The 25,830-nt window shown below is 47.7% G+C and overlaps 1 protein-coding gene across 1 annotated transcript in view; it reads left to right on the forward strand.

Moving 5' to 3' along the window:
* AFAP1L1 (actin filament associated protein 1 like 1) overlaps positions 1–25,830 on the forward strand; it is a 160,225-nt gene that overhangs the window by 119,873 nt on the left and 14,522 nt on the right. Inside the window, exons 10-16 of the mRNA XM_063928086.1 lie at positions 11,283–11,435; positions 12,040–12,251; positions 13,511–13,656; positions 20,955–21,021; positions 21,796–21,910; positions 23,493–23,657; positions 24,207–24,379. Of these exons, the coding sequence (XP_063784156.1) occupies positions 11,283–11,435; positions 12,040–12,251; positions 13,511–13,656; positions 20,955–21,021; positions 21,796–21,910; positions 23,493–23,657; positions 24,207–24,379 (1,031 nt within the window). The remainder of the gene's footprint in view (positions 1–11,282; positions 11,436–12,039; positions 12,252–13,510; positions 13,657–20,954; positions 21,022–21,795; positions 21,911–23,492; positions 23,658–24,206; positions 24,380–25,830) is intronic.

The raw sequence follows: 25,830 nt of genomic DNA on the forward strand, positions 1-25,830 counted from the left end.
TTCAGTGGGACCTGTTGGACAATTGGTCCGGGTCTCACCTGGACATGCACCGGAAAATAATCCTATCTTCCAGGACCAGGATCTCCCTCCTGTGGTGGCTGCACAGTTCTCACCTTCTGGAAGGACGCAGGTTCGGGATTCCGGATTGGATCCTGGTGACCACAGATGCAAGTCTCCGAGGCTGGGGAGCAGTCACACAGGGGAGAAACTTTCAGGGAAAATGGTCAAGCCAGGAAGCTTATCTGCACATAAACATTCTGGAATTAAGGGCCATTTACAATGGCATTCTGCAAGCGGAACATCTTCTTCGCGGTCTGCCCATCTTGATTCAGTCAGACAACATAACAGCAGTGGCGTACATAAACCGGCAGGGCGGAACAAAGAGCAGAGCGGCAATGGCCGAGGCCACAAAAGTACTTTGCTAGGCGGAGAGACATGCAAGCACTCTGTCAGCAATTTTCATTCCAGGAGTGGACAACTGGGAAGCAGACTTCCCCAGCAGACACGATCTCCATCCAGGAGAGTGGGGTCTTCATCAAGAGGTCTTTGCAGAAGTGACAAGTCGTTGGGGAATTCCTCAAATAGACATGATGGCATCCCGCCTCAACAAGAAACTTCAGAGATATTGTTCCAGGTCAAGGTACCCTCAAGCAATATCGGTGGACGCCCTAGTGACACGGTGGCTGTTTCCGTCGGTCTATGTGTTCCCTCCACTTCCACTCATTCCAAAGGTGATAAAGATTATAAGAAGAACAAGGGTTCAGGCGATACTCATTGTTCCAGACTGGCCAAAGAGGGCCTGGTATCCAGATCTTCAGGAGTTGCTCATAGAAGATCCCTGGCCTCTTCCTCTACGGGAGGACCTGTTACAACAAGGACCGTGCGTGTATCAAGACTTACCGCGGCTGCGTTTGACGGCATGGTGGTTGAACGCCAAATCCTAACCAGAAAGGATATTCCCAGTGAAGTCATTCCCACACTTCTTCAGGCTAAAAAAGAAGTAACGGCAAAGCATTACCACCGTATTTAGAGGAAATATGTGTCTTGGTGTGAATCCAAGAAGGCTCCTACGGAAGAATTTCAGCTGGGGCGTTTACTCCATTTTTTGCAAGCAGGTGTGGATGCGGGCCTAAAGTTAGGCTCTATTAAAGTACAGATTTCGGCCTGATCAATCTTCTTTCAGAAAGAATTGGCCTCCCTTCCAGAAGTTCAGACCTTCGTGAAAGGCGTACTGCACATCCAACCTCCATTTGTGCCTCCTGTGGGATCTTAATGTGGTATTGCCGTTCCTGCAATCTCATTGGTTTGAACCTTTACGTAAGGTTGAGTTAAAATTCCTTACTTGGAAAGTAGTCCTGTTGTTGGCCTTGGCATCCGCAAGGCGGGTATCTGAGTTGGCGGCTTTGTCTCACAATAGCCCCTATTTAATCTTCCATACTGATAGAGCGGAGTTGAGAACTCGTCAGCAATTTCTGCCAAAAGTGGTTTCATCATTTCACGTAAACCAGCCTATTGTGGTGCCAGTGGCTACTGACGCCTTGGCGGAATCGAAGTCTCTCGATGTGGTCAGAGCTTTGAAAATCTGTCGCCAGAACGGCGCAGATTAGGAAAACAGAGGCTCTGTTTGTCCTGTGGGCTCCCAACAACAAGATTGGGGCTCCTGCTTCCAAGCAGACTATTGCGCGCTGGATCTGTAATACGATTCAGCAGGCTCATTCTACGGCAGGATTGCCGTTACCGAAATCGGTGAAAGCCCATTCTACCAGAAAGGTGGGCTCTTCCTGGGCGGCTGCCCGAGGGGTCTCGGCATTACAGCTGTGCCGAGCTGCTACTTGGTCGGGTTCAGACACCTTTGCAAAGTTTTACAAGTTTGATACCCTGGCTGAGGAGGACCTCTTGTTTGGTCAATCGGTGCTGCAGAATCATCCGCACTCTCCCTCCCGTTCTAGAGCTTTGGTATAAACCCCATGGTTCTTGAAGCATCCCCAGCATCCTGTAGGACGTATGAGAAAAATAAGAATTTACTTACCGATAATTCTATTTCTCGTAGTCCGTAGTGGATGCTGGGGACTCCGTAAGGACCATGGGGAATAGCGGCTCCGCAGGAGACAGGGCACAAAAGTAAAAGCTTTAGGATCAGGTGGTGTGCACTGGCTCCTCCCCCTATGACCCTCCTCCAAGCCTCAGTTAGGATACTGTGCCCGGACGAGCGTACACAATAAGGAAGGATTTTGAATCCCGGGTAAGACTCATACCAGCCACACCAATCACACTGTACAACCTGTGATCTGAACCCAGTTAACAGCATGATAACAGCGGAGCCTCTGAAAAGATGGCTCACAACAATAATAACCCGTTTTAGTTAACAATAACTATGTACAAGTATTGCAGACAATCCGCACTTGGGATGGGCGCCCAGCATCCACTACGGACTACGAGAAATAGAATTATCGGTAAGTAAATTCTTATTTTCTCTGACGTCCTAAGTGGATGCTGGGGACTCCGTAAGGACCATGGGGATTATACCAAAGCTCCCAAACGGGCGGGAGAGTGCGGATGACTCTGCAGCACCGAATGAGAGAACTCCAGGTCCTCCTCAGCCAGGGTATCAAATTTGTAGAATTTTGCAAACGTGTTTGCCCCTGACCAAGTAGCAGCTCGGCAAAGTTGTAAAGCCGAGACCCCTCGGGCAGCCGCCCAAGATGAGCCCACCTTCCTTGTGGAATGGGCATTTACATATTTTGGCTGTGGCAGGCCTGCCACAGAATGTGCAAGCTGAATTGTACTACACATCCAACTAGCAATCGTCTGCTTAGAAGCAAGAGCACCCAGTTTGTTGGGTGCATACAGGATAACAGCAAGTCAGTTTTCCTGACTCCAGCCGTCCTGGAAACATATATTTTCAGGGCCCTGACAACATCTAGCAACTTGGAGTCCTCCAAGTCCCTAGTAGCCGCAGGTACCCCAATAAGCTGGTTCAGGTGAAACGCTGACACCACCTTAGGAAGAAACTGGGGACGAGTCCGCAGCTCTGCCCTGTCCGAATGGACAATCCGATATGGGCTTTTGTGAGACAAAGCCGCCAATTCTGACACTCGCCTGGCCGAGGCCAGGGCCAACAGCATGGTCACTTTCCATGTGAGATATTTCAAATCCACAGATTTGAGCGGTTTAAACCAATGTGATTTGAGGAATCCCAGAACTACGTTGAGATCCCACAGTGCCACTGGAGGCACAAAAGGGGGTTGTATATGCAGTACTCCCTTGACAAACTTCTGGACTTCAGGAACTGAAGCCAATTTTTTCTGGAAGAAAATCGACAGGGCCGAAATTTGAACCTTAATGGACCCCAATTTGAGGCCCATAGACACTCCTGTTTGCAGGAAATGCAGGAATCGACCGAGTTGAAATTCCTCCGTGGGGCCTTCCTGGCCTCACACCATGCAACATATTTTCGCCAAATGTGGTGATAATGTTGTGCGGTCACCTCCTTCCTGGCTCTGACCAGGGTAGGGATGACCTCTTCCGGAATGCCTTTTTCCCTTAGGATCCGGCGTTCAACCGCCATGCCGTCAAACGCAGCCGCGGTAAGACTTGGAACAGACATGATCCTTGCTGAAGCAAGTCCCTTCTTAGTATCTCTTGAAGTTCCGGGTACCAAGTCCTTCTTGGCCAATCCGGAGCCACGAGTATAGTTCTTACTCCTCTCCGTCTTATAATTCTCAGTACCTTGGGTATGAGAGGCAGAGGAGAGAACACATACACCGACTGGTACACCCACGGTGTTACCAGAGCGTCCCTGCTATTGCCTGAGGGTCTCTTGACCTAGCGCAATACCTGTCCAGTTTTTTGTTCAGACGGGACGCCATCATGTCCACCTTTGGTCTTTCCCAACGGTTCACAATCATGTGGAAAACTTCCAGATGAAGTCCCCACTCTCCCGGGTGGAGGTCGTGCCTGCTGAGGAAGTCTGCTTCCCAGTTGTCCACTCCCGGAATGAACACCGCTGACAGTGTTATCACATGATTTTTCGCCCAGCGAAGAATCCTTGCTGCCATTGCCCTCCTGCTTCTTGTGCCGCCCTGTCTGTTTACGTGGGCGACTGCCGTGATGTTGTCCGACTGGATCAGCACCGGTTGACTTTGAAGCAGAGGTCTTCCTAGGCTCAGAGCATTGTAAATTGCCCTTAGCTCCAGTATATTTATGTGGAGAGAAGTCTCCAGACTTGACCACACTCCTTGGAAATTTCTTCCCTGTGTGACTGCTCCCCAGCCTCTCAGGCTGGCATCCGTGGTCACCAGGACCCAGTCCTGAATGCCGAATCTGCTGCCCTCTAGTAGATGAGCACTCTGCAGCCACCACAGAAGAGACACCCTTGTCCTTGGAGACAGGATTATCCGCTGATGCATCTGAAGATGCGATCCGGACCATTCGTCCAGCAGATCCCACTGAAAAGTTCTTGCGTGAAATCTGCCGAATGGAATCGCTTCGTAAGAAGCCACCATTTTTCCCAGGACTCTTGTGCATTGATGCACTGACACTTGGCCTGGTTCTAGGAGGTTCCTAACTAGCTCGGATAACTCCCTGGCTTTCTCCTCCGGGAGAAACACCTTTTTCTGGACTGTGTCCAGAATCATCCCTAGGAACAGCAGACGTGTCGTCGGAATCAGCTGCGATTTTGGAATATTTAGAATCCACCCGTGCTGTCGTAGAACTACTTGAGATAGTGCTACTCCGACCTCCAACTGTTCTCTGGACCTTGCCCTTATCAGGAGATCGTCCAAGTAAGGGATAATTAAGACGCCTTTTCTTTGAAGAAGAATCATCATTTCGGCCATTACCTTGGTAAAGACCCGGGGTGCCGTGGACAATCCAAACGGCAGCGTCTGAAACTGATAGTGACAGTTCTGTACCACGAACCTGAGGTACCCTTGGTGAGAACGGCAAATTGGGACATGGAGGTAAGCATCCTTGATGTCCAGGGACACCATATAGTCCCCTTCTTCCTGGTTCGCTATCACTGCTCTGAGTGACTCCATCTTGATTTGAACCTTTGTATGTAAGTGTTCAAAGATTTCAGATTTAGAATAGGTCTCACCGAGCCAAATAGTGTGGAATAATACCCCTTTCCTTGTTGTAGGAGGGGTACTTTGATTATCACCTGCTGGGAATACAGCTTGTGAATTGTTTCCAATACTGCCTCCCTGTCGGAGGGAGACGTTGGTAAAGCAGACTTCAGGAACCTGCGAGGGGGAGACGTCTCGAACTTTCAATCTGTACCCCTGGGATACTACTTGTAGGATCCAGGGGTCCACTTGCGAGTGAGCCCACTGCGCGCTGAAACTCTTGAGACGACCCCCCACCGCACCTGAGTCCGCTTGTACGGCCCCAGCGTCATGCTGAGGACTTGGCAGAAGCGGTGGAGGGCTTCTGTTCCTGGGAAGGAGCTGCCTGCTGCAGTCTTCTTCCCTTTCCTCTACCCCTTGGCAGATATGACTGGCCTTTTGCCCGCTTGCCCTTATGGGGACGAAAGGACTGAGGCTGAAAAGACGGTGTCTTTTTCTGCTGAGATGTGACTTGGGGTAAAAAAAAGGTGGATTTTCCAGCTGTTGCCGTGGCCACCAGGTCCGATGGACCGACCCCAAATAACTCCTCCCCTTTATACGGCAATACTTCCATGTGCCGTTTGGAATCTGCATCACCTGACCACTGTCGTGTCCATAAACATCTTCTGGCAGACATGGACATCGCACTTACTCTTGATGCCAGAGTGCAAATATCCCTCTGTGCATCTCGCATATATAGAAATGCATCTTTTAAATGCTCTATAGTCAATAAAATACTGTCCCTGTCAAGGGTATCAATATTTTCAGTCAGGGAATCCGACCAAGCCACCCCAGCGCTGCACATCCAGGCTGAGGCGATCGCTGGTCGCAGTATAACACCAGTATGTGTGTATATACTTTTTAGGATATTTTCCAGCCTCCTATCAGCTGGCTCCTTGAGGGCGGCCGTATCTGGAGACGGTAACGCCACTTGTTTTGATAAGCGTGTGAGCGCCTTATCCACCCTAGGGGGTGTTTCCCAACGCGCCCTAACTTCTGGCGGGAAAGGGTATGACGCCAATAATTTTCTATCGGGGGAAACCCACGCATCATTACACACTTCATTTAATTTATCTGATTCAGGAAAAACTACAGGTAGTTTTTTCACACCCCACATAATACCCTTTTTTGTGGTACTTGTAGTATCAGAAATATGTAACACCTCCTTCATTGCCCTTAACATGTAACGTGTGGCCCTAATGGAAAATACGTTTGTTTCTTCACCGTCGACACTGGAGTCAGTGTCCGTGTCTGTGTCTGTGTCGACCGACTGAGGTAATGGGCGTTTTAAAGCCCCTGACGGTGTTTGAGACGCCTGGACAGGTACTAATTGGTTTGCCGGCCGTCTCATGTCGTCAACCGACCTTGCAGCGTGTTGACATTATCACGTAATTCCCTAAATAAGCCATCCATTCCGGTGTCGACTCCCTAGAGAGTGACATCACCATTACAGGCAATTGCTCCGCCTCCTCACCAACATCGTCCTCATACATGTCGACACACACGTACCGACACACAGCACACACACAGGGAATGCTCTGATAGAGGACAGGACCCCACTAGCCCTTTGGGGAGACAGAGGGAGAGTTTGCCAGCACACACCAAAAACGCTATAATTATACAGGGACAACCTTATATAAGTGTTTTTCCCTTATAGCACTCTGGCATCAAGAGTAAGTGCGATGTCCATATCTGCCAGAAGATGTTTATGGACACGACAGTGGTCAGGTGATGCAGATTCCAAACGGCACATGGAAGTATTGCCGTATAAAGGGGAGGAGTTATTTGGGGTCGGTCCATCGGACCTGGTGGCCTCGGCAACAGCTGGAAAATCCACCTTTTTTACCCCAAATCACATCTCAGCAGAAAAAGACACCGTCTTTTCAGCCTCAGTCCTTTCGTCCCCATAAGGGCAAGCGGGCAAAAGGCCAGTCATATCTGCCCAGGGATAGAGGAAAGGGAAGAAGACTGCAGCAGGCAGCCCATTCCCAGGAACTGAAGCCCTCCAAAGCTTCTGCCAAGTCCTCAGCATGACGCTGGGGGCCGTACAAGCGGACTCAGGTGCGGTGGGGGGTCGTCTCAAGAGTTTCAGCGCGTAGTGGGCTCACTCGCAAGTGGACCCCTGGATCCTACAAGTAGTATCCCAGGGGTACAGACTGGAGATTCGAGACGTCTCCCCCTCGCAGGCTCCTGATGTCTGCTTTACCAACGTTTTCCTCCGACAGGGAGGCAGTATTGGAAACAATTCACAAGCTGTATTCCCAGCAGGTGATAATCAAAGTACCCCTCCTACAACAAGGAAAGGGGTATTATTCCACACTATATTGTGGTACTGAAGCCAGACGGCTCGGTGAGACCTATTCTAAATGGGAAATCTTTGAACACTTACATACAAAGGTTCAAATCAAGATGGAGTCACTCAGAGCAGTGATAGCGAACCAGGAAGAAGGGGACTATATGGTGTCCCTGGACATCAAGGATGCTTACCTCCATGTCCAAAATTGCCCTTCTCACCAAGGGTACCTCAGGTTCGTGGTACGGAACTGTCACTATCAGTTTCAGACGCTGCCGTTTGGATTGTCCACGGCACCCCGGGTCTTTACCAAAGTAATGGCCGAAATGATGATTCTTCTTCAAAGAAAAGGCATCTTAATTATCCCTTACTTGGACGATCTCCTGATAAGGGCAAGGTCCAGAGAACAGTTGGAAGTCGGAGTAGCACTATCTCAAGTAGTTCTACGACAGCACGGGTGGATTCTAAATATCCAAAATCGCAGTCGTTTCCGACGACACGTCTGCTGTTCCTAGGGATGGTTCTGGACACAGTCCAGAAAAAGGTGTTTCTCCCGGAGGAGAAAGCCAGGGAGTTATCCGAGCTAGTCAGGAACCTCCTAAAACCAGGAAAAGTGTCAGTGCATCATTGCACAAGAGTCCTGGGAAAAATGGTGGCTTATTACGAAGCGATTCCATTCGGCAGATTCCACGCAAGAACTTTTCAGTGGGATCTGCTGGACAAATGGTACGGATCGCATTTTCAGATGCATCAGCGGATAACCCTATCTCCAAGGACAAGGGTGTCTCTCCTGTGGTGGTTACAGAGTGCTCATCTTCTAGAGGGCCGCAGATTCGGCATTCAGGATTGGATGCTGGTGACCACGGAGGCCAGCCTGAGAGGCTGGGGAGCAGTCACACAGGGAAAAAATTTCCAGGGAGTGTGATCAAGTCTGGAGATTTTTCTCCACATAAATATACTGGAGCTAAGGGCAATTTACAATGCTCTAAGCTTAGCAAGACCTCTGCTTCAAGGTCAGCCGGTATTGATCCAGTGGGACAACATCACGGCAGTCGCCCACGTAAACAGACAGGGCGGCACAAGAAGCAGGAGGGCAATGGCAGAAACTGCAAGGATTTTTCGCTGGGCGGAAAATCATGTGATAGCACTGTCAGCAGTGTTCATTCCGGGAGTTGACAACTGGGAAGCAGACTTCCTCAGCAGGCACAACCTCCACCCGGGAGAGTGGGGACTTCATCGGGAAGTCTTCCACATGATTGTGAACCGTTGGAAAAGACCAAAGGTGGACATGATGGCGTCCCGCCTGAACAAAAAACTGGACAAGTATTGCGCCAGGTCAAAAGACCCTCAGGCAATAGCTGTGGACGTTCTGGTAACACCGTGGGTGTACCAGTCGGTGTATGTCTTCCCTCCTCTGCTTCTCATACCCAAGGTATTGAGAATTATAAGACGTAGAGGAGTAAGAACTATACTCGTGGCTCCGGATTGGCCAAGAAGGACTTGGTACCCGGAACTTCAATAGATGCTCACAGAGGACTCATGGCCTCTGCCGCTAAGAAGGGACTTGCTTCAGCAAGTACCATGTCTGTTCCAAGACTTACCGCGGCTGCGTTTGACGGCATGGCGGTTGAACGCCGGATCCTACGGGAAAAAGGCATTCCGGAAGAGGTCATTCCTACCCTGGTCAAAGCCGGGAAGGAGGTGACCGCACAACATTATCACCACATGTGGCGAAAATATGTTGCGTGGTGTGAGGCCAGGAAGGCCCCATGAAGAAATTTCAACTCGGTCGTTTCCTGCATTTCCTGCAAACAGGAGTGTCTATGGGCCTCAAATTGGGGTCCATTAAGGTTCAAATTTCGGCCCTGTCGATTTTCTTCCAGAAAGAATTGGCTTCAGTTCCTGAAGTCCAGAAGTTTGTCAAGGGAGTACTGCATATACAACCCCCTTTTGTGCCTCCAGTGGCACTGTGGGATCTCAACGTAGTTCTGGGATTCCTAAAATCACATTGGTTTAAACCGCTCAAATCTGTGGATTTGAAATATCTCACAGGGAAAGTGACCATGCTGTTGGCCCTGGCCTCGGCCAGGCGAGTGTCAGAATTGGCGGCGTTTGTCTCAAAAAAGCCCATATCTGATTGTCCATTCGGACAGGGCAGAGCTGCGGACTCATCCCCAGTTTCTCCCTAAGGTGGTGTCAGTGTTTCACCCGAACCAGCTTATTGTGGTACCTGCGGCTACTAGGGACTTGGAGGACTCCAAGTTGCTAGATGTTGTCAGGGCCCTGAAAATATGGTTTCCAGGACGGCTGGAGTCAGGAAAACTGACTTGCTGTTATCCTGTATGCACCCAAAAAACTGGGTGCTCTTGCTTCTAAGCAGACGATTGCTAGTTGGATGTGTAGTACAATTCAGCTTGCACATTCTGTGGCAGGCCTGCCACAGCCAAAATATGTAAATGCCCATTCCACAAGGAAGGTGGGCTCATCTTGGGCGGCTGCCCGAGGGGTCTCGGCTTTACAACTTTGCCGAGCTGATACTTGGTCAGGGGCACACCCTGACTGAGGAGGACCTGGAGTTCTCTCATTCGGTGCTGCAGAGTCATCCGCACTCTCCCGCCCGTTTGGGAGCTTTGGTATAATCCCCATGGTCCTGACGGAGTCCCCAGCATCCACTTAGGACGTCAGAGAAAATAAGAATTTACTTACCGATAATTCTATTTCTCGTAGTCCGTAGTGGATGCTGGGCGCCCATCCCAAGTGCGGATTGTCTGCAAAACTTGTACATAGTTATTGTTACAAAAATCGGGTTATTATTGTTGTGAGCCATCTTTTCAGATGCTCCGCTGTTATCATGCTGTTAACTGGGTTCAGATCACAGGTTGTACAGTGTGATTGGTGTGGCTGGTATGAGTCTTACCCGGGATTCAAAATCCTTCCTTATTGTGTACGCTCGTCCGGGCACAGTATCCTAACTGAGGCTTGGAGGAGGGTCATAGGGGGAGGAGCCAGTGCACACCACCTGATCCTAAAGCTTTTACTTTTGTGCCCTGTCTCCTGCGGAGCCGCTAATCCCCATGGTCCTGACGGAGTCCCCAGCATCCACTACGGACTACGAGAAATAGAATTATCGGTAAGTAAATTCTTATTTTTTAAAGCATATCAATAAATGTGTTTTTATACAAAACTATTATCTTCAAAAAAAGAAAAAACTTTTTTCAAGCATGCCCCAACAAAGAGTCTTCTTTTCTTTCCCTTGTTACGCACTTACATGATATACAGATGTGTCTTCATACATCTTTTCTCCGTACGCTACAAGTCGCGTTACACATAACACGTTTGTCTTGGTAACGCCAAGCGTCTTTTTTCTTTTTTTTTTTTCTTTTTTTTGGCGAAAATGTGTCCTAGATGCACAGTAATGTAATAGGACGCACAATCAGCTTCTTCTGATTAGAATGGTATGCAGCATGTCTATATTCTGTGTGTGACTGCGACTGTATTTGCATACAGAATGCTATGCTACAGTGTTTTCATGGTAAACACTGTAACGTGGCATTTCGGATGCAGATAGAGCTGCAATTACACACAGAATATAGGCATGCAACATATCATTTTTTAATCAGGAGAAGCTGCTTGTAGTTCCTCTTACATTACTGTTTTTTTTTTTTGTTTTTTTTCTTTCATGTAAAAAAATGCTCGGCACTACCGCGTCCCACCACATCATGGCGCGACTTCAAGGGCTGTTTAGCGTGGCTGCAGCAAGGATGTAAGAGGACACAACTGTAAGATAAAATTGCCTTTTGTAATCTATGGATTTGTTGTAATGAAAGTTTGATAGTATGTGAGCACCTTGCAGGGCCCATTAAGAAGCATTATGTCACCCGTAGTGAAGTGTCGGAGGAGTGGTCTGGCTGACCTGAAAGGTTCCATGAGTCGGGCTGCGGGGAAGAAGATTACACGGATAATTAGTTTCTCTAAGAAGAAGCCTTCTGCAGAGGAACCGCACACCTCATCCACAGATGAAGACGTCCCCTGCTGTGGTAAGTATTGCCAGTAGTCTCAGCTGATACAGAGTAAATGGAGGCCAGAGGGAGCGCCTTCAAATGTATTCGCTTTTTCATACAGGAGTATTTACATTAATAACTGGGCTTGTGGTTGTTTTAGGGCCGTACTACAGCAGTATTGGGTAATAATATGTAATATTAAATGTGAGTTACCTTGTGATTTGAAATGTCTTCTTGATAAATTGACAATAATATTAACTTGATGGGTATTTTTAGTTCACAAGCAATCTCACAAGCAGGTGGATCTCTATATAATAATTGTTTTCTAAATGTCAGTTTTTAATAAAGGAGGCCTATTTTACTATGGCTGAGAATAAGCTCATATATTCCTTCTGGGGCATTGCACAAGAAAGTTGCAGCTTATGGACGGAGTTTGGAGGAGCATCTTTCCAACATGTGGACAAGCCTGACGTTCCTACCTAGCTGAATAGTACGCCTAGCATGTCCTGTAAGGGATCGCTTATAATGCTGACTCTTGTTTTTCATGTAGTGAATTTTATTCCATAATTTTTTAACAATTGCAAAATTTCCAGACGGAAAATATTCTCACAGCAGTTATTATCCTTGTTGTCTGCCATAGGCTTCCTCAATGTGCTTGTAAACCAGGGCTGGAAGGAACGCTGGTGTCGCTTAAAGGGACAAACACTCTATTTGCACAAGGACCGTAATGATCTACGAACTCACGTTAACTCTATTGCACTTCGCGGCTGTGAGGTGTCACCCGGATTTGGGCCCAAGCACCCATTTGCTTTCCGAATCCTACGCCAAAGTAAAGAAGTCTCAGTGTTCGAGGCATGTATCTATTTATTGCATTGGGACTAATGAGGAAATAGTTCATTAAAGATTCTGTATTTCTTTCTACAGTGATGCACATTTATGTAAGAATGCCCAGAGTCACTAGCCATGTGTGCTGCACAGAATTTACTACCTTCAGTAACTGCTGTACACAGCACACAGTTATTTGCGATATCCATTTGAGAGTAACCTGAATTTATAATGCTTCCTGTACAATTTATGTTGATTTACTGAATAAATAATATAAAAGCCCTCCCCTTCTAAAATCCATTATCAGCGCTGTCCCTGCTATAGTGGAATCCTGCACAAGGGTGGGCAGTCACTCTGCAATAGGATGGATAATTATGCAGCTTCATTTGGCCCATTCAATTACAGAGTATCACTGCATTGAAATTAATGGGTCATAGAAATAAATGGGAAAATGACGGCACAATGCTGGCTAAACTACTTGCCTATATGTAGACCTTTCATTCCCATAGACATAATCCAAAGGGATGCATTCTACTTTGAATAGAATGGGTTCTATCTTATGGTGACCTTGCAAGTCAGAAATGCATTTAAAATATTGTGAGTTATTGGCCTAAAGATTATGGTCATCTAGAGTCATTTAAGTTTATAGGGTCACCGAATCCATTGTACACTGCACAAAAAATACTCCATATGCTGCGCTCAATATACTCTAGCTACCATATATGTATTGTGTGTCCTGATTCTGAGACATATACACACACTCTCTAATTCTAATTTTAAAATCTTCAACCCAATCCCGGGATTGAAAAAAAGGCCCGGGACTGGCCTCCTTACCTATAAGAATATCTTACACATGAATCTCTTAATATTTCCATTAAATACATATAGGGCCAGATGTACTAAGCTTGAAAAGTGATAAATATCACTGTGATAAAGCACCAGCCAATCGGCTCCTAACTGTCATTTTTCAAACACAGCCTGTGACATGGCAGTTATTAGCCGATTGGCTGGTGCTTTATCACAGTGATATTTATCACTTTTCAGGCATAGTACATCTCCCCCATAAAGCGGAACTAAAATATAGGGATAGTTCCCCTTAAAGCCTATTTGTTTTATCAGCTGCTGAGAGACCCTTCTACCTCTTTACCTCTTATTCCCAGTTATGTGCCAATATTGTGTGTGTCTGCTTGGAACATGGAGTATTAATTCTAGGATACATCATCGTTCAGTATCACAGTCTCAGACAAGAGCATCTCTGATGGGTATACTTCCCCTCTCATCTGCAGGCTAGCTGTTCTGAGGAGATGGGCAGATGGCTGGGGCTGCTGCTGGCTCAGACAGGCTCTAAAACCCGGCCAGAGGCCCTGCACTACGACTACGTTGATGTCGAAACAATAGCCAACATCGTCACTGCTGTGCGTCACTCTTTTATGTAAGTCATTTACTCAGCTGAACAGAAGTAGAACAAAACCTGTACTCCTTACATCAAACATGTACCACTCACACACACTGCAGGAGATGCAGGTGCCACCCGTACCGGAAACAATCACCGATAATCACATGGCACTCCTGATGATGGGAAACGTTTATATAATCATTACGTTACCATTTCAGGATAGTAAATGCACTTTCATCAGGACACAGAAAATAATTACACAGCGCATATGCAACAAAACATACTGTAACCCATGAACTAACCAGTAGCCTCTATTCATGGAACCCTGAGTAAGCCAACACCAAAGTAAGTCTAGGCCTAGCTGCTAGTTATCGGCACGGGCAATAAAGAATATAAACACAATGTTTGGGGTTACACTAGAAAAAACATCATTAAAAAAAACCCTGACTTCTCAGTATTTGGGTGTTAAGGAACAATCCTGAATGATAGAATTACAAGTTCTGTATTCACAAGAACCATAACAACTTAATTAAAGAAATAATATCTGGTCACAGGAAAAAAAGAACTTTACATCTGTGCAAAACTGATGGAACAGATCTGAAAAGAGTATTTTACACCCAGTCAAATTCTGAGTGTTATTTTGTGCCAGCTGGTCAGTAGCTCTTCAGAATGATAATATTTTTTTTTTTTTTATAAAGTAATTTTTATTCAGCAGTCTGGAGATTAAGGTACATACATTGCAGAGCATAATCATGTCTCAAGCATTACATCTATTCAAAATATGTCAAGTCGCGTTTTACACATATCTTACATCAAAAAAGTATCAATACATTTTCAGTATAGATGTATACTAGGATTTCCTAATGCTCTAACCTTCATGACTTACAAAATCCGCACCCATCTATATTAGTCCTCATTTATTTTTTATATTTAAACCCGTAATCTAAACTATAGAAAAATAACAAACAACCAAAGAAAAAGGCAAGGGAGGCAAATTAAGGAGTATTTTGATTCAGGGCTCCACTAGTCATACACGTGTGTGAGCATGTGGGCTCACAGGGCCCAACCGTCATCGTCTCAGTACACTTCAGTCATAGTAATTTATTGACATGCTTGCACTTTAGTGTCTGCTATATTTGGGGAACAGGATGAGAGTGGGGGGAATCTAGCCATGGAGACCAAACTTTTTCAAACTTAGCTGATGCGTTTTGCTTCATGTAAACATATCTCTCCTTAATTATAGTGTCATTAATTAAGGCCTTAAGTGCAGATATTAACGGTCCTTTAGGGGCCATCCACACTCTTGCAATGCAAACCTTAGCCAAGGCACATACATTTAGAGCATAGAGACCCATTGAACCAGACTCAGGAGCAAGGCACCCCATTCCCAATATACAGAATTGTGGGGTAAGCAGTCCGCCAGGCACCCCCGTACTCTCCAGAATTGACCCGACCCCCGACCAGAACACCCCCAACCTCGGACAGTCCCACACTAAATGCCAGTATGTTCCCACCGCCCCCCCACACTTAGGACAGAGAGGAGATCTGCCTGTGCCAAACGTAGCCAGTCTAGCTGGAGTCATATAAGTTCTGTGTAAAATGAAGAATTGAATCTGTTGATATCTAAGGGACTTAGTAACCTTAGCAGGGTATTCTAAAGCGAGGACCCAATCCTCCTCATTTATTGGACCCAGATCCTCCTCCCACTTTCCACGGAGACGCGTCAAGGGGTCCGCATGGAGCTTGGTGAGAAGATATCCATACGCAAGTGAGACCATCTTAGCCTGACCCAAAGTGGTCACAAATGTCTTGATGGGAAATGGGAGGATTCGCGGGGGTGATTCAGCAAATTGGGTCTGGAGGGCATGACGAAGCTGGAGGTATCTGAAGAAGTAGGAATTGGGTAGGTCAAACTCATCCCTCAGCTGTTGAAAGGATTTTAATGTAGTATCTAGATAAAGTTGAGAGACAGAGATCACCGATCTAGGAGCCCACACCTCCCGCCCCTCAAGCGCATGCAATTCAGGGAGCCAGTCAGAGTACCACAGGGGAGTATCCGGGTCTAGGTCGTCATATCTCAGGAGGTCTCTCAGGGCCCTCCAAATCTTTAGGGCCTGAAAAATGATAGGGGGAAGAAACCTAGCTATGCTCCCACTCAGTAGCACCTGCATAGGAGAGAGGTAGGGAAAGTAACAACGGATAAACTCACAATGTAGAGAGTCGGTCTCAGAGTTTTGTGCCCATATAGTGATATGAGTCAGCTGAGCAGCGAAGTAATATATCTGAAAGTTAGGTAGAGCCAGGCCACCGTCAGATCTCTGTCTGGTAAGAGTATTTAACTGTATCCTAGGTCTTTTATTAGCCCAGATCAGTGAGGACAGAACGCTATTCAATTTTCTAAAGAATGTTGGATAGATATATACCGGGGATTGAAGAATAATATATAGGAGTTTAGGCAGTATAATCATTTTAATGAGATTAACCCTGCCAGAGACCGTTAGTGGAAGCTTACACCAAGTCTTAGATTTGCCCATGACCCACTGCATGGTCGGATCCAGATTCAGGGGGAGAAAATCAGAAGGGTCATTAGTTATTTGGATTCCAAGGTACTTAAACTGTACCGTCCAACACAGTGGTAGGGGGATTTTGGAAACAGTAGGAGGGGGGCCTATGACTGGCATAATGTATGATTTAGGCCAGTTAATTCTAAGGCCCGAGTGATCTCCAAATCTTTCTATCACACGCAGCAGGATGGGCATTGACCTGGTGTAATCCTGCAAAAACAGCAACATGTCATCGGCATAAAGAGCTATCCTATCCTCACGTGATCCTGTACATATTCCCACAATATCCGGGTGTGATCTAATCAAGCATGCCAGGGGCTCTATGGCCAAGGCAAACAGCGTAGGGGACAGGGGGCAACCCTGTCTAGTACCTCGGGTCAACTGAAAAGATGGGGATACATAACCGTTCACCAAGATCCTGGCACTCGGATGTTGATACAGTAGTTTAATCCATTTTATATAATTGGGTCCAAATCCCATACGAGCCAACACCTCCCACAAATAAGCCCACTCAATGCTGTCAAAGGCCTTGGCCGCGTCCAGCGAGACCACAGCCGAGTCAGAAGGGAGTCCGTGTGGGAGCTGTAAAATGGTATGCAATCTACGTAAATTAATAGACGTGGACTTTCCTGGCATGAAGCCAGTCTGATCCGGGTGAATGAGGGAGGTTATCACTGTGTTAAGCCGTATTGCCAGTATCTTTGCCAGGATCTTGGCGTCGGTGGGAATCAGGGATATCGGTCTATAGGAGTCCAGAGATTTGGGGTCTTTACCGGGTTTTGGGATCACTATTATAACTGCCTCTGACATGGAGGGGGGGAGATCGTTTCTGGCAAATATATCTAAATATAGGGCATGCAGCTTGGGGCCAAAAAAATCAATATGATTCTTATATACCTCGGAGGGAATTCCGTCGCATCCCGGAGCCTTGCCATTAGGGGACATACCAATGGCCGCAGTCACCTCCTCGAGCGTTAAAGGTGCCTCCAGCAACTCGCAGGCCTCAGAGGAGAGTGCAGGTAGCGGGACACCCCCCATGTAGCGTGAAAGATCAGAAGTAGAGCGCTGCAACTGAGAATTATAAACCTCAGAAAAGTAAGATCGGAATAACAGCGCAATGTCCGGTGTGGTGTCGACAAAGGAGCCATCCGCTCCGGACATCTGGGTGATCGTGGTCCCAGGGCGATCGTAATGTATAAGGCGGGCCAGAAGGCCCCCCGTCCTATCAGCCTGCATATATATATTAGTAGCTTTGAAAAGAAGGGAGCGAGAGTTTCTATCAGACAGGTGGGCCAACCAGACTGACTGAGCCACCAGCCATCGTGTCTTTGTCGCAGGGGCGTTGTCAGATAAATATTGGGACTCTAGGTCTCTAGCATCTTTTTCAAGGGCCTGTTCTCTCTCCCTAGAGGCCATTTTATGAGCCGCTATCCGTCCAATATATGAGCCTCTCAAGAACGCCTTAAACGAGTCCCAAACTACTGTACCCGGGGCAGACCCTATATTGTCGCCAAAGAACCCCTCCCATTGAGTCTCCAAGTCACCGCAGTCCCCCAGCTGGGTCAGCCAGGAGGGGTGCAATTTCCAATAGGAGTGCCCCCTCTGACTTTCCACAGCAAGAGTCATCATCAGAGGAGAGTGATCAGAGACCCCTCGAGCCTCGTAGTGGACGTCAATTATCCTAGGGACGAGGGTGGGGGACACCAGCATCAGGTCAATTCTGGAGAAGGAGCCATGAGTACTGGAGAAGCAGGAGAACTGACGAACCGCAGGATGACGAAGTCGCCATACATCTACCCATTGCAAACTATTTAAAAAATCCGCAAACTTGGTAGGACCACCTCCCGCCAGCGCAGCCGGTGGGGAGTGCCATCGGTCCATAGACAGATCCAGGACATTATTAAAATCCCCCAAGCATATCACTGGGGTATTAGGGGAGGGGGCTATGAAGGACGCAGCTTGTTGCAGCACATTGTATGAGAAAGGAGGGGGGACATACACTGCTAATATGTAATAGGGCTGGGAGTTCAGCTTGCACTCTATAAATACATATCTTCCATACGGGTCAGTTTTAATCGATATCAACTCGAATTGCACTGTCTTCTTAATCAAAACTGAGACCCCCCTAGAAAAGGAGGAGTGGGAGGCATGATATGCCCAGCCCACCCAGGCCCGTCGTAAGGACAGTAACCTCTGTCCCTCCAAGTGGGTCTCACTGAGGCATGCAATATCCGGGTCATATTTCTTAATCATATTTAGTATCAAAGAGCGTTTGATGTTGTTATTCAGACCTCGAACATTCCATGCCAGAATTTTCAGATTAATCATGACCCCCTATAAACTCTATACACCTCCCGGATGGACCTCTCCCAAAATACATTTTGAGTATAAGCATTATCAATACCCATAAAACATGACGTATATGAGCCCTGCGTTGTAAGCCACAGCATCTAAATATGAAACATCCTTGCCTCCGTAAATACTTGAATAAGAAAAATAACAAACTAAAGAAAAAAATAAAACCCCAAAAATAGTAAAAGGAAACGCAACTAGCAGCTTCCCAAATAACCATTCCCTCCCCGTATACCACCCCCAACTTCGGCATACTTATATCCCGAACAATCAGCTAGCTACCAAGCGCTAGGAAGGCTAGATTCTTAACTGAACCTCCAACCCTTCTCTAGCCAACGCCGCTTGGCCGTACAAGTCTTGAGCCACCAGTGCAAAGAGAGGGGGCTCCCCGAACCATGATCAAGCCTCCGGTGGATCAAACCCCGGGCTGTTTTCGTAGGAGATCACTCCGGAGCCAGTTGCCGAGCACCCGGTGCATATCTGTCCAGCCACTGGGCCGCCTCTCTGGGGGAGTTGAAAAACTTGGTCTCCCCATCCGCCACAACTCGGAGCCTTGAGGGAAACAGCATAGAGTATGAAATGTTGAGGTCTCGCAGCCGTCTTTTGATGGGCATAAACTGGGCACGGTCCTTCTGGACGTCAGCGGCAAAGTCCGGGAAGGCCGAAACCCTAACTCCATTGCGGATCAGCGGGCCCTTCGTGCGACCTAAACGGAGAACCGAGTCACGGTCTTTATAGTGCAGGAATTTAGCGATGAAGGTGCGAGGAGGGGCACCTGGGGGTAAAGGCCGAGATGGTATCCTATGTGCACGCTCCACCGTAAAATGGGCCGTAAAGGACTCAGCGCCATATAGTTCTTTAAGCCAGGATTCGAGGAATTCCTCCGGCTGCGGACCCTCTTCTTTTTCAGGCAGGCCTACGAATCTGACGTTGTTCCTACGCAGCCGTCCCTCCATGTCTAGGAGCTTGGTTTGAAGTGAGGAGACCTGCTGGGTCACCCCGGATACAGATTGCTTAAGGGGACCACATAAATCTTCCAGGTTGGAGACCCGTGTCTCCGCCTCACCCACTCTCTCTCGGATACGCTGTACATCTTGGCGGAGCAAGGAGAGATCGCACTGCACCTTTTCCATCTTATCGGAGAGACGCTGTTCACTGCCGGCTATAGCCTCCAGCACTTGTTGAATAGACGGGGCCCCCACCACTTCCGGGGAATCAACCGCTGTCTCAGGAGGGAAGGTCGAGTGTGTTGGAGAGGCTTCTTGAGAAGGAGCCGGTGCAGCCCTAGGGTTGGGTTGCCTGGTAAATTTTTCAAGTTTGGCCGCGGCCGCACTCCGGCCGCCCCCCACCATGCTGAGCAGGAGCAGTCACACACTTCCCAGATTAAGGCTATAGTATAGGGTTGTGGCTAGATGACGGACGCAGCCAGGCCGCGTATAATCAGTGGCGGGAATCAGCCGCGTACAGTCAATATGTCAGAATAGTAAAATAGGATGATGGTACGTAGTACACTGTGAGAAATTGGTGCAGCACAGCAGTGTAGGCAGATCTGATTTAAGTGCAGTTCCAGTATGTTATATTGGAAGGGCAGTGCACAATAAATAGCTGAGTTTGTCTCCAGTCTCAGGTAGGTATTAGCATAGTCATTAGGAGAGTAGTAGTAGAAGAAATCAGTGTGCATTAAAGGATCCTGTCAGGAATGGGAGAGAGCAGCATGCAGAAAGGTCTCAGAATGCAGGGACAGTTCGCAGGGCATATGAGAATATGTGAATCCCATCAGGTGATTTTACATGTGACCATGCGTGGGCAGCAGCCTATAATCAGCTTCTAAGATGGCCGCCGTGCCTCTTCCCCTTCCCCAGGAGTACCTTAATCTTTTCCAGCTACCAGGGCCCCAGATCACGGCCCGACAGGCAGAGGAGATGTTATCCCCTGTTTCCAGACTCTCAGCGGCTTCCGGCAGCAGCAGCAACCCGCCGTTCGAGCTGCGGGCGACTCGCGGTCCGGGTCGCCGAAAATCGAGGCCGGGGATCCGGAGGAGGTGCAGGCCGCAGGGCTGGAAGTCGGGAAATGCCGCTCCACGAGTCCCGGAGAGTGCGCGATGAGGTGCCCGCCGGTGCCCACAGCCTGTGGTGATAGATTCCGGCCGGGCAGAGACACCAGAGGGGGTCAGGATTGATTGCAGGAGTTAATGGCCGGGGAGCTCCCGAACTCTGCTGCCTACTCCTCAGCCGTCGTAGCCCAGAATGATAATATTTAATTGAAAATCTACTGTATGTGCAGAGACAGGAATATGTGCTATACCAAGTATTTCCATGCAAACTATCTGCAGTAAGCAGACTATTACTCCTATCAGTACAATTACTGCTATTTATCATACTGTATAGTGAGAACTTCTGTGTCTCTCTCTACTATAAGGTGGGCAAAATCCTCACACAGTGACAGTAGTGACTCGCGTGTCTACGATGATGTGGCCTATGAAAAGGTAAGCTAACTGGATGGCATATTTTCATCAAAATAAAATCATGTTCTAGCTATAGTGCAGTTTTTCTTGTATTGAACTGCAAACGGGTTCACTACTGCTGGCCGGCGGTCGGGCTCCCGGCGACCAGCATCCCGGCGCCGGGAGCCCGACCGCCGGCTTACCGACAGCTTGGCGAGCGCAAATGAGCCCCTTGCGGGCTCGCTGCGCTCGCCACGCTACGGGCACGGTGGCGCGCCACGCGCGCCACACTATTTTATTCTCCCTCTATGGGGGTCGTGGACCCCCACGAGGGAAAATAATTGTCGGTATTCCGGCTGTCGGGCTCCCGGCGCCGGTATACTGAGCGCCGGGAGCCCGACCGCCGGCAAACAGAAGACCACCCCTGCAAACATGGTTTATGGAATTATGTGAATATTACATCGTGTCCACTAGGAGGAGCTACTGCACTTCATTCACAGAGGCTTCAAATTGGTCTTCCTGGAAATTACACATCTTGTGTTGTTAAACATTTATATGCAAATGAGTATAATATAGTGTACATTAAATGAATAACAATGTATGCTACGGATTATCTAACTCAGAGTACATTTTGGAATATCACTCCATCATACTTTGCTTTTAATAACCACAAAATTAGCATTTAATGTTTACAATGTGTATCAGTCAGAACACAGACTGTTCCCATGTACATTTGCTGGAATATGTTCTATTTGGAGTTCTGTGCTGTAGTTATAGAAGTGGGGCTTGGTTTTAGTAAATGTGTTGTTTTTCAAGGTGGAGGACCCCAAACGCACACAAGGGGGAACACAAGTCAAGCGTCACGCCTCGTCTTGTAGTGAGAAATCCCATCGGTTGAACCCTGAGATTAAAGTTAAACGTCATGCATCAAGTAAGTGCCTGATCTACTGAGCTAGAAAATACGCTTCATTTTATATTGTATCATAGGCGTCACAAGGAGGAGTGCAGGCTGCACGCGGGTGTCACCCTTCCAGGGTGGGACTCCAAAATGCTGACTCCTCCACAATGACAGGAGTCGGGTGCTGCAGTGTGACACGCTCCTGCAGCTCTCGGCTACTGTGGAAGAGTCTCCGGGGGCAGCCCGCACACCCCCAGAATTCCGGTGCCGACACTGCATTGTAGTGCCCCCAAACATTGTCCATAATGAACACATACCCTCTTTGTGTGTGTGTGTGTGTGTGTGTGTGTGTGTGTGTGTGTGTGTGTAATTCACTTGAACATTTGTTGGCTAGTAGCGTATGCTAAGAATACAATCTGTATCATTTGTATCGGGATTCTTTCTACAAACAGCATAGATGCCCATTACATTTACCACAAGTCCATTTTTTTTTCCTTTTTCCAGCCAACATTGTGCTGTCTCATACAAAGTAGGAAAACCTCTGACCATGGCCATGAGATTTACAGGCATTTTGGATAAACACCTGCACTACATACACCAATTAGTTGTGTTTCTGATCATTTTGTATGATGACCCATTAATGCTTCTATACAGATATGTCCTCATATGTCATTGCTGTAGTCACGCCAAACAGACCCTCTTGGCACGCCAGGTTGCATTAGAATCTTCTAGCACTGGGCGTCATTTTTGCTTCTTTTTTGACAAAAATGCATCTTACTCACAATAACACTTGTATATCTGTGTGTGACTGAGTCTCTGAATCTGTATACGAAGTGCTGCAGTGTACAGCTTTTTTCCAATTCAAGTTCTATTCTGTTCTGCTCCGTATACAGACCGTCACACAATATACAAGTGTTACATATCAAATTAATCAGCACAGTCCACTAATTTTCACCAAAAAAGATGTGTGACTTCTCAGAGCTGCACGGTACCTGACGATTCACTCACTCCTGGCATCTCGCGCTGCATGGTGTATTGAGGCTGGATGTATGAGGAACAGTGGTAGATTTTACCTGTGGGCCGCAGGACTAGTGCTACCCCCCACCCGACCCCAGGTAAAATCTGCCTGCCAAGTGTTAATGAAGCCAGATGCAGTCCGTAACTGCACTGGCTTCACTGTGACTGGCAGTGAATTCCTATTGGAAGTCCTGCCTGCCAGTCACATACACACAAGGCTGTCATTGGGAGGTGTTTCCTCCCTCTTGGACTGACAGACCAGGCTGCAATAGGCAGAGAGCTGGCTTTCTGTGGGAAGCCACTCTTTGCCATTCGGGCAACCCAATCTGGCTTCTATAAACTGCAGCCGAGGCAGTCCACAGAAGCCGTGGTTTGCACATGCACAGTTGCACTGCGGCGTCTGCGCATGCACCGGTCCCGGCACCTGCCGGATTCATTGCACAGGTGCTGGGACTTGGGGCTCCATGTCTCCTCTCCTTTCCAGGCTGGCAGTAACGGCAGCCCCCTTATTTAAAGTAAGTAGGAGCCTCCGCTGATGAGGACGCATCTGTGTAAGGTCAGTTTATATTTAGCAGTTTATTTATGATTAATCTTTCAGATGCCAACCAGTACAAATATGGCAAGACCAGAGCGGAAGAGGATGCACGGAAGTTTGTGATGGAAAAAGAACGTCTGGAAAAAGAGAAAGAAGTGATCCGAAATAAACTGGTAGCCCTAAGGAAAGAAAGGAGAGAGCTGAAGGAAATGCTGAAGATTAGCACCGGTATAATAACAATTTGTGAATTCACACGCTAGTGCAGAGGTCACCAGGATCATCGCATTGGATTACTTATGTGCACATACCTAAGTTGACATATTGACAGCAAAACTACAGAGAGTCTGTGGCTTTATTTGTCATTCTTATAGGACTATCCATTCTCTGTATAGAATACAAATGTTGCACGTCACAATCCACAATGACCAGAGCATCATGCTAAGTGCCAACATTTTGAACTCCCAAGTAGTGTTATATACACTGGTCTCCCAGTGCCAAATTCATTGCACCACTACTTTACATGGCCCACATTGTTACAGGAAGTCTCCCATCACTGTTGTGTACTATCCTATATAATAAAAGGCTAACGCTGCTCCTCACCTCTATGGGGGAAATTCAAGTGTTATGCGCGCTGGCGGCCACTAGATGGAGTAATTAAACCTGATGGACCAATTAAAATGTTGCTCTATTCGGGCACGCGCAGCCGCCAGCGCTGACTTTACTGTCATTTTATACAGACCTACAGTATTACTCACAGTACTTGCACTTTGTGTCCAGGGAAGCAGGATCTGGAGGCGAGATTGGCAGCACTGGAGGAGCAATGCAAGGACAATGAGAAGAGCAGAGTAGACCTGGAGCTGCAGCTTTCAGAGGTGAAGGAGAATCTGAAGAAGTCTCTGGCCGGTGGCCCCTCCCTTGGGTTGACTGTGACGAGCAAAGCAGAGAGTTCGGCAAGTATTCCGGATATGTTTGCATGCAGGTTTCATGTTGTACAATGTATTTAGGAGAGAAAGACAAAAAATACCTTTTTTTGGGAGCACTCTTAAAAATCAATTATGACAAAATAACTCAATCAAAATACATGAAAATGTTCTGGTGAATCCTTTAAAACTTAACGGTTATTCTGTTTACTGTACTAAAATAATGACCATTGGTCTGGCTTTAAAAATCTTGATTCGCCCAGTAAATTATAAGGGTCAAGATACTAATGAGTCAATAGTCAATAGGAGTCGGATCCATTCCGACATGCAGTTGTCTTGTCGGAATGGATCCGACAACCCCTATTCAATGGACGGCCAAATCCGACTGTCGGATTTGGCCATCCTGTCAGGCTGCTGCTGTCAGCGGCTGCGGATGGCCTCCCCCCGCCGCCGCAGACATGTCCCCCCGCAGCCTGCTCCTCCCGCCGGCCGCCGATCTCTGCTCCCCCCGCCGCAACACCACTAGTCTCCTCCTCTCAATCCGACTGTCCCTACAACAGCACCTAATTCTCGGTTTCTGCCACCCTGATGCTTATGTCACTGTTATAACCGCTGAGAAACAGTTAGAGGTCTGACATGAAGGGTAGATGGGAAGTAAAGTTTGAGTGTGAACAACATTGGATGGGTGTATGCAGTTCTTACATATTGATTTGGTTTGATAATACTAGATAAAGACAGAGGCGTCGGAATGGGGGGGGGGGGGGGGGGGGGCAGGGGCCCAGCTCACCCCCTTCTCCAAACATGAGAGGCGCCAGCTGCTGTACAGGTGGAGCATTGTGCGGTCAGTTGAAAGACCACACATCACAACCTCCATGCAGTGCAGGGACCAAGTAACACTCCCCCCTACCCCCTGACTACCAGCAGAGCAGTGCCGCGATTTGCAGCTATTTAGGGGGTGTGGCCTAATGTTGAGGAGTGCCCGCGTCCATAGGAGACCTGAGTGGCTGTCCAGTGAAATCAGGTAGTGTCTCTCCACTACCTCTCTCTCTCCCTAACACTCTCTCCTCTTGCACCTCTCTCTCCTCTTGCACCTCTCTCTCCTCTTTATCTTTCCCTGACACTCTCTCTCTCTACCTGACCCTGTCACTCTTGCTCTCTCCCTGACACATGTATATCTCTCTCTCCCTCTTTCTATCCTTGACACTTTCCCGACCGTGGTGCCGCCTCCATTTCGTCCCCATAGTTCCACCACCTCCTCCCGGTGGCTCTACCCTCAGAGGCGCCAAAGTGAGGCTCTAACTTGCCTTCCCCCTTCCAACCTTTAAATGTTCTGATGCCCCTGGGTAAAGGTGCATAAAATCCTCCAGCAAAGCTGAAAATGTCCAGATAGAAAGAGTGCTAGACCTGGGAGTGAATGCTTTCAGCGTTTGTACATTATCAAGTGTTTTTAATGCATGTTGGATCCTCTCCAAAACAGGTTT

Source organism: Pseudophryne corroboree, chromosome 6, assembly GCF_028390025.1.
Source record: "Pseudophryne corroboree isolate aPseCor3 chromosome 6, aPseCor3.hap2, whole genome shotgun sequence".
NCBI lineage: Eukaryota > Metazoa > Chordata > Amphibia > Anura > Myobatrachidae > Pseudophryne > Pseudophryne corroboree.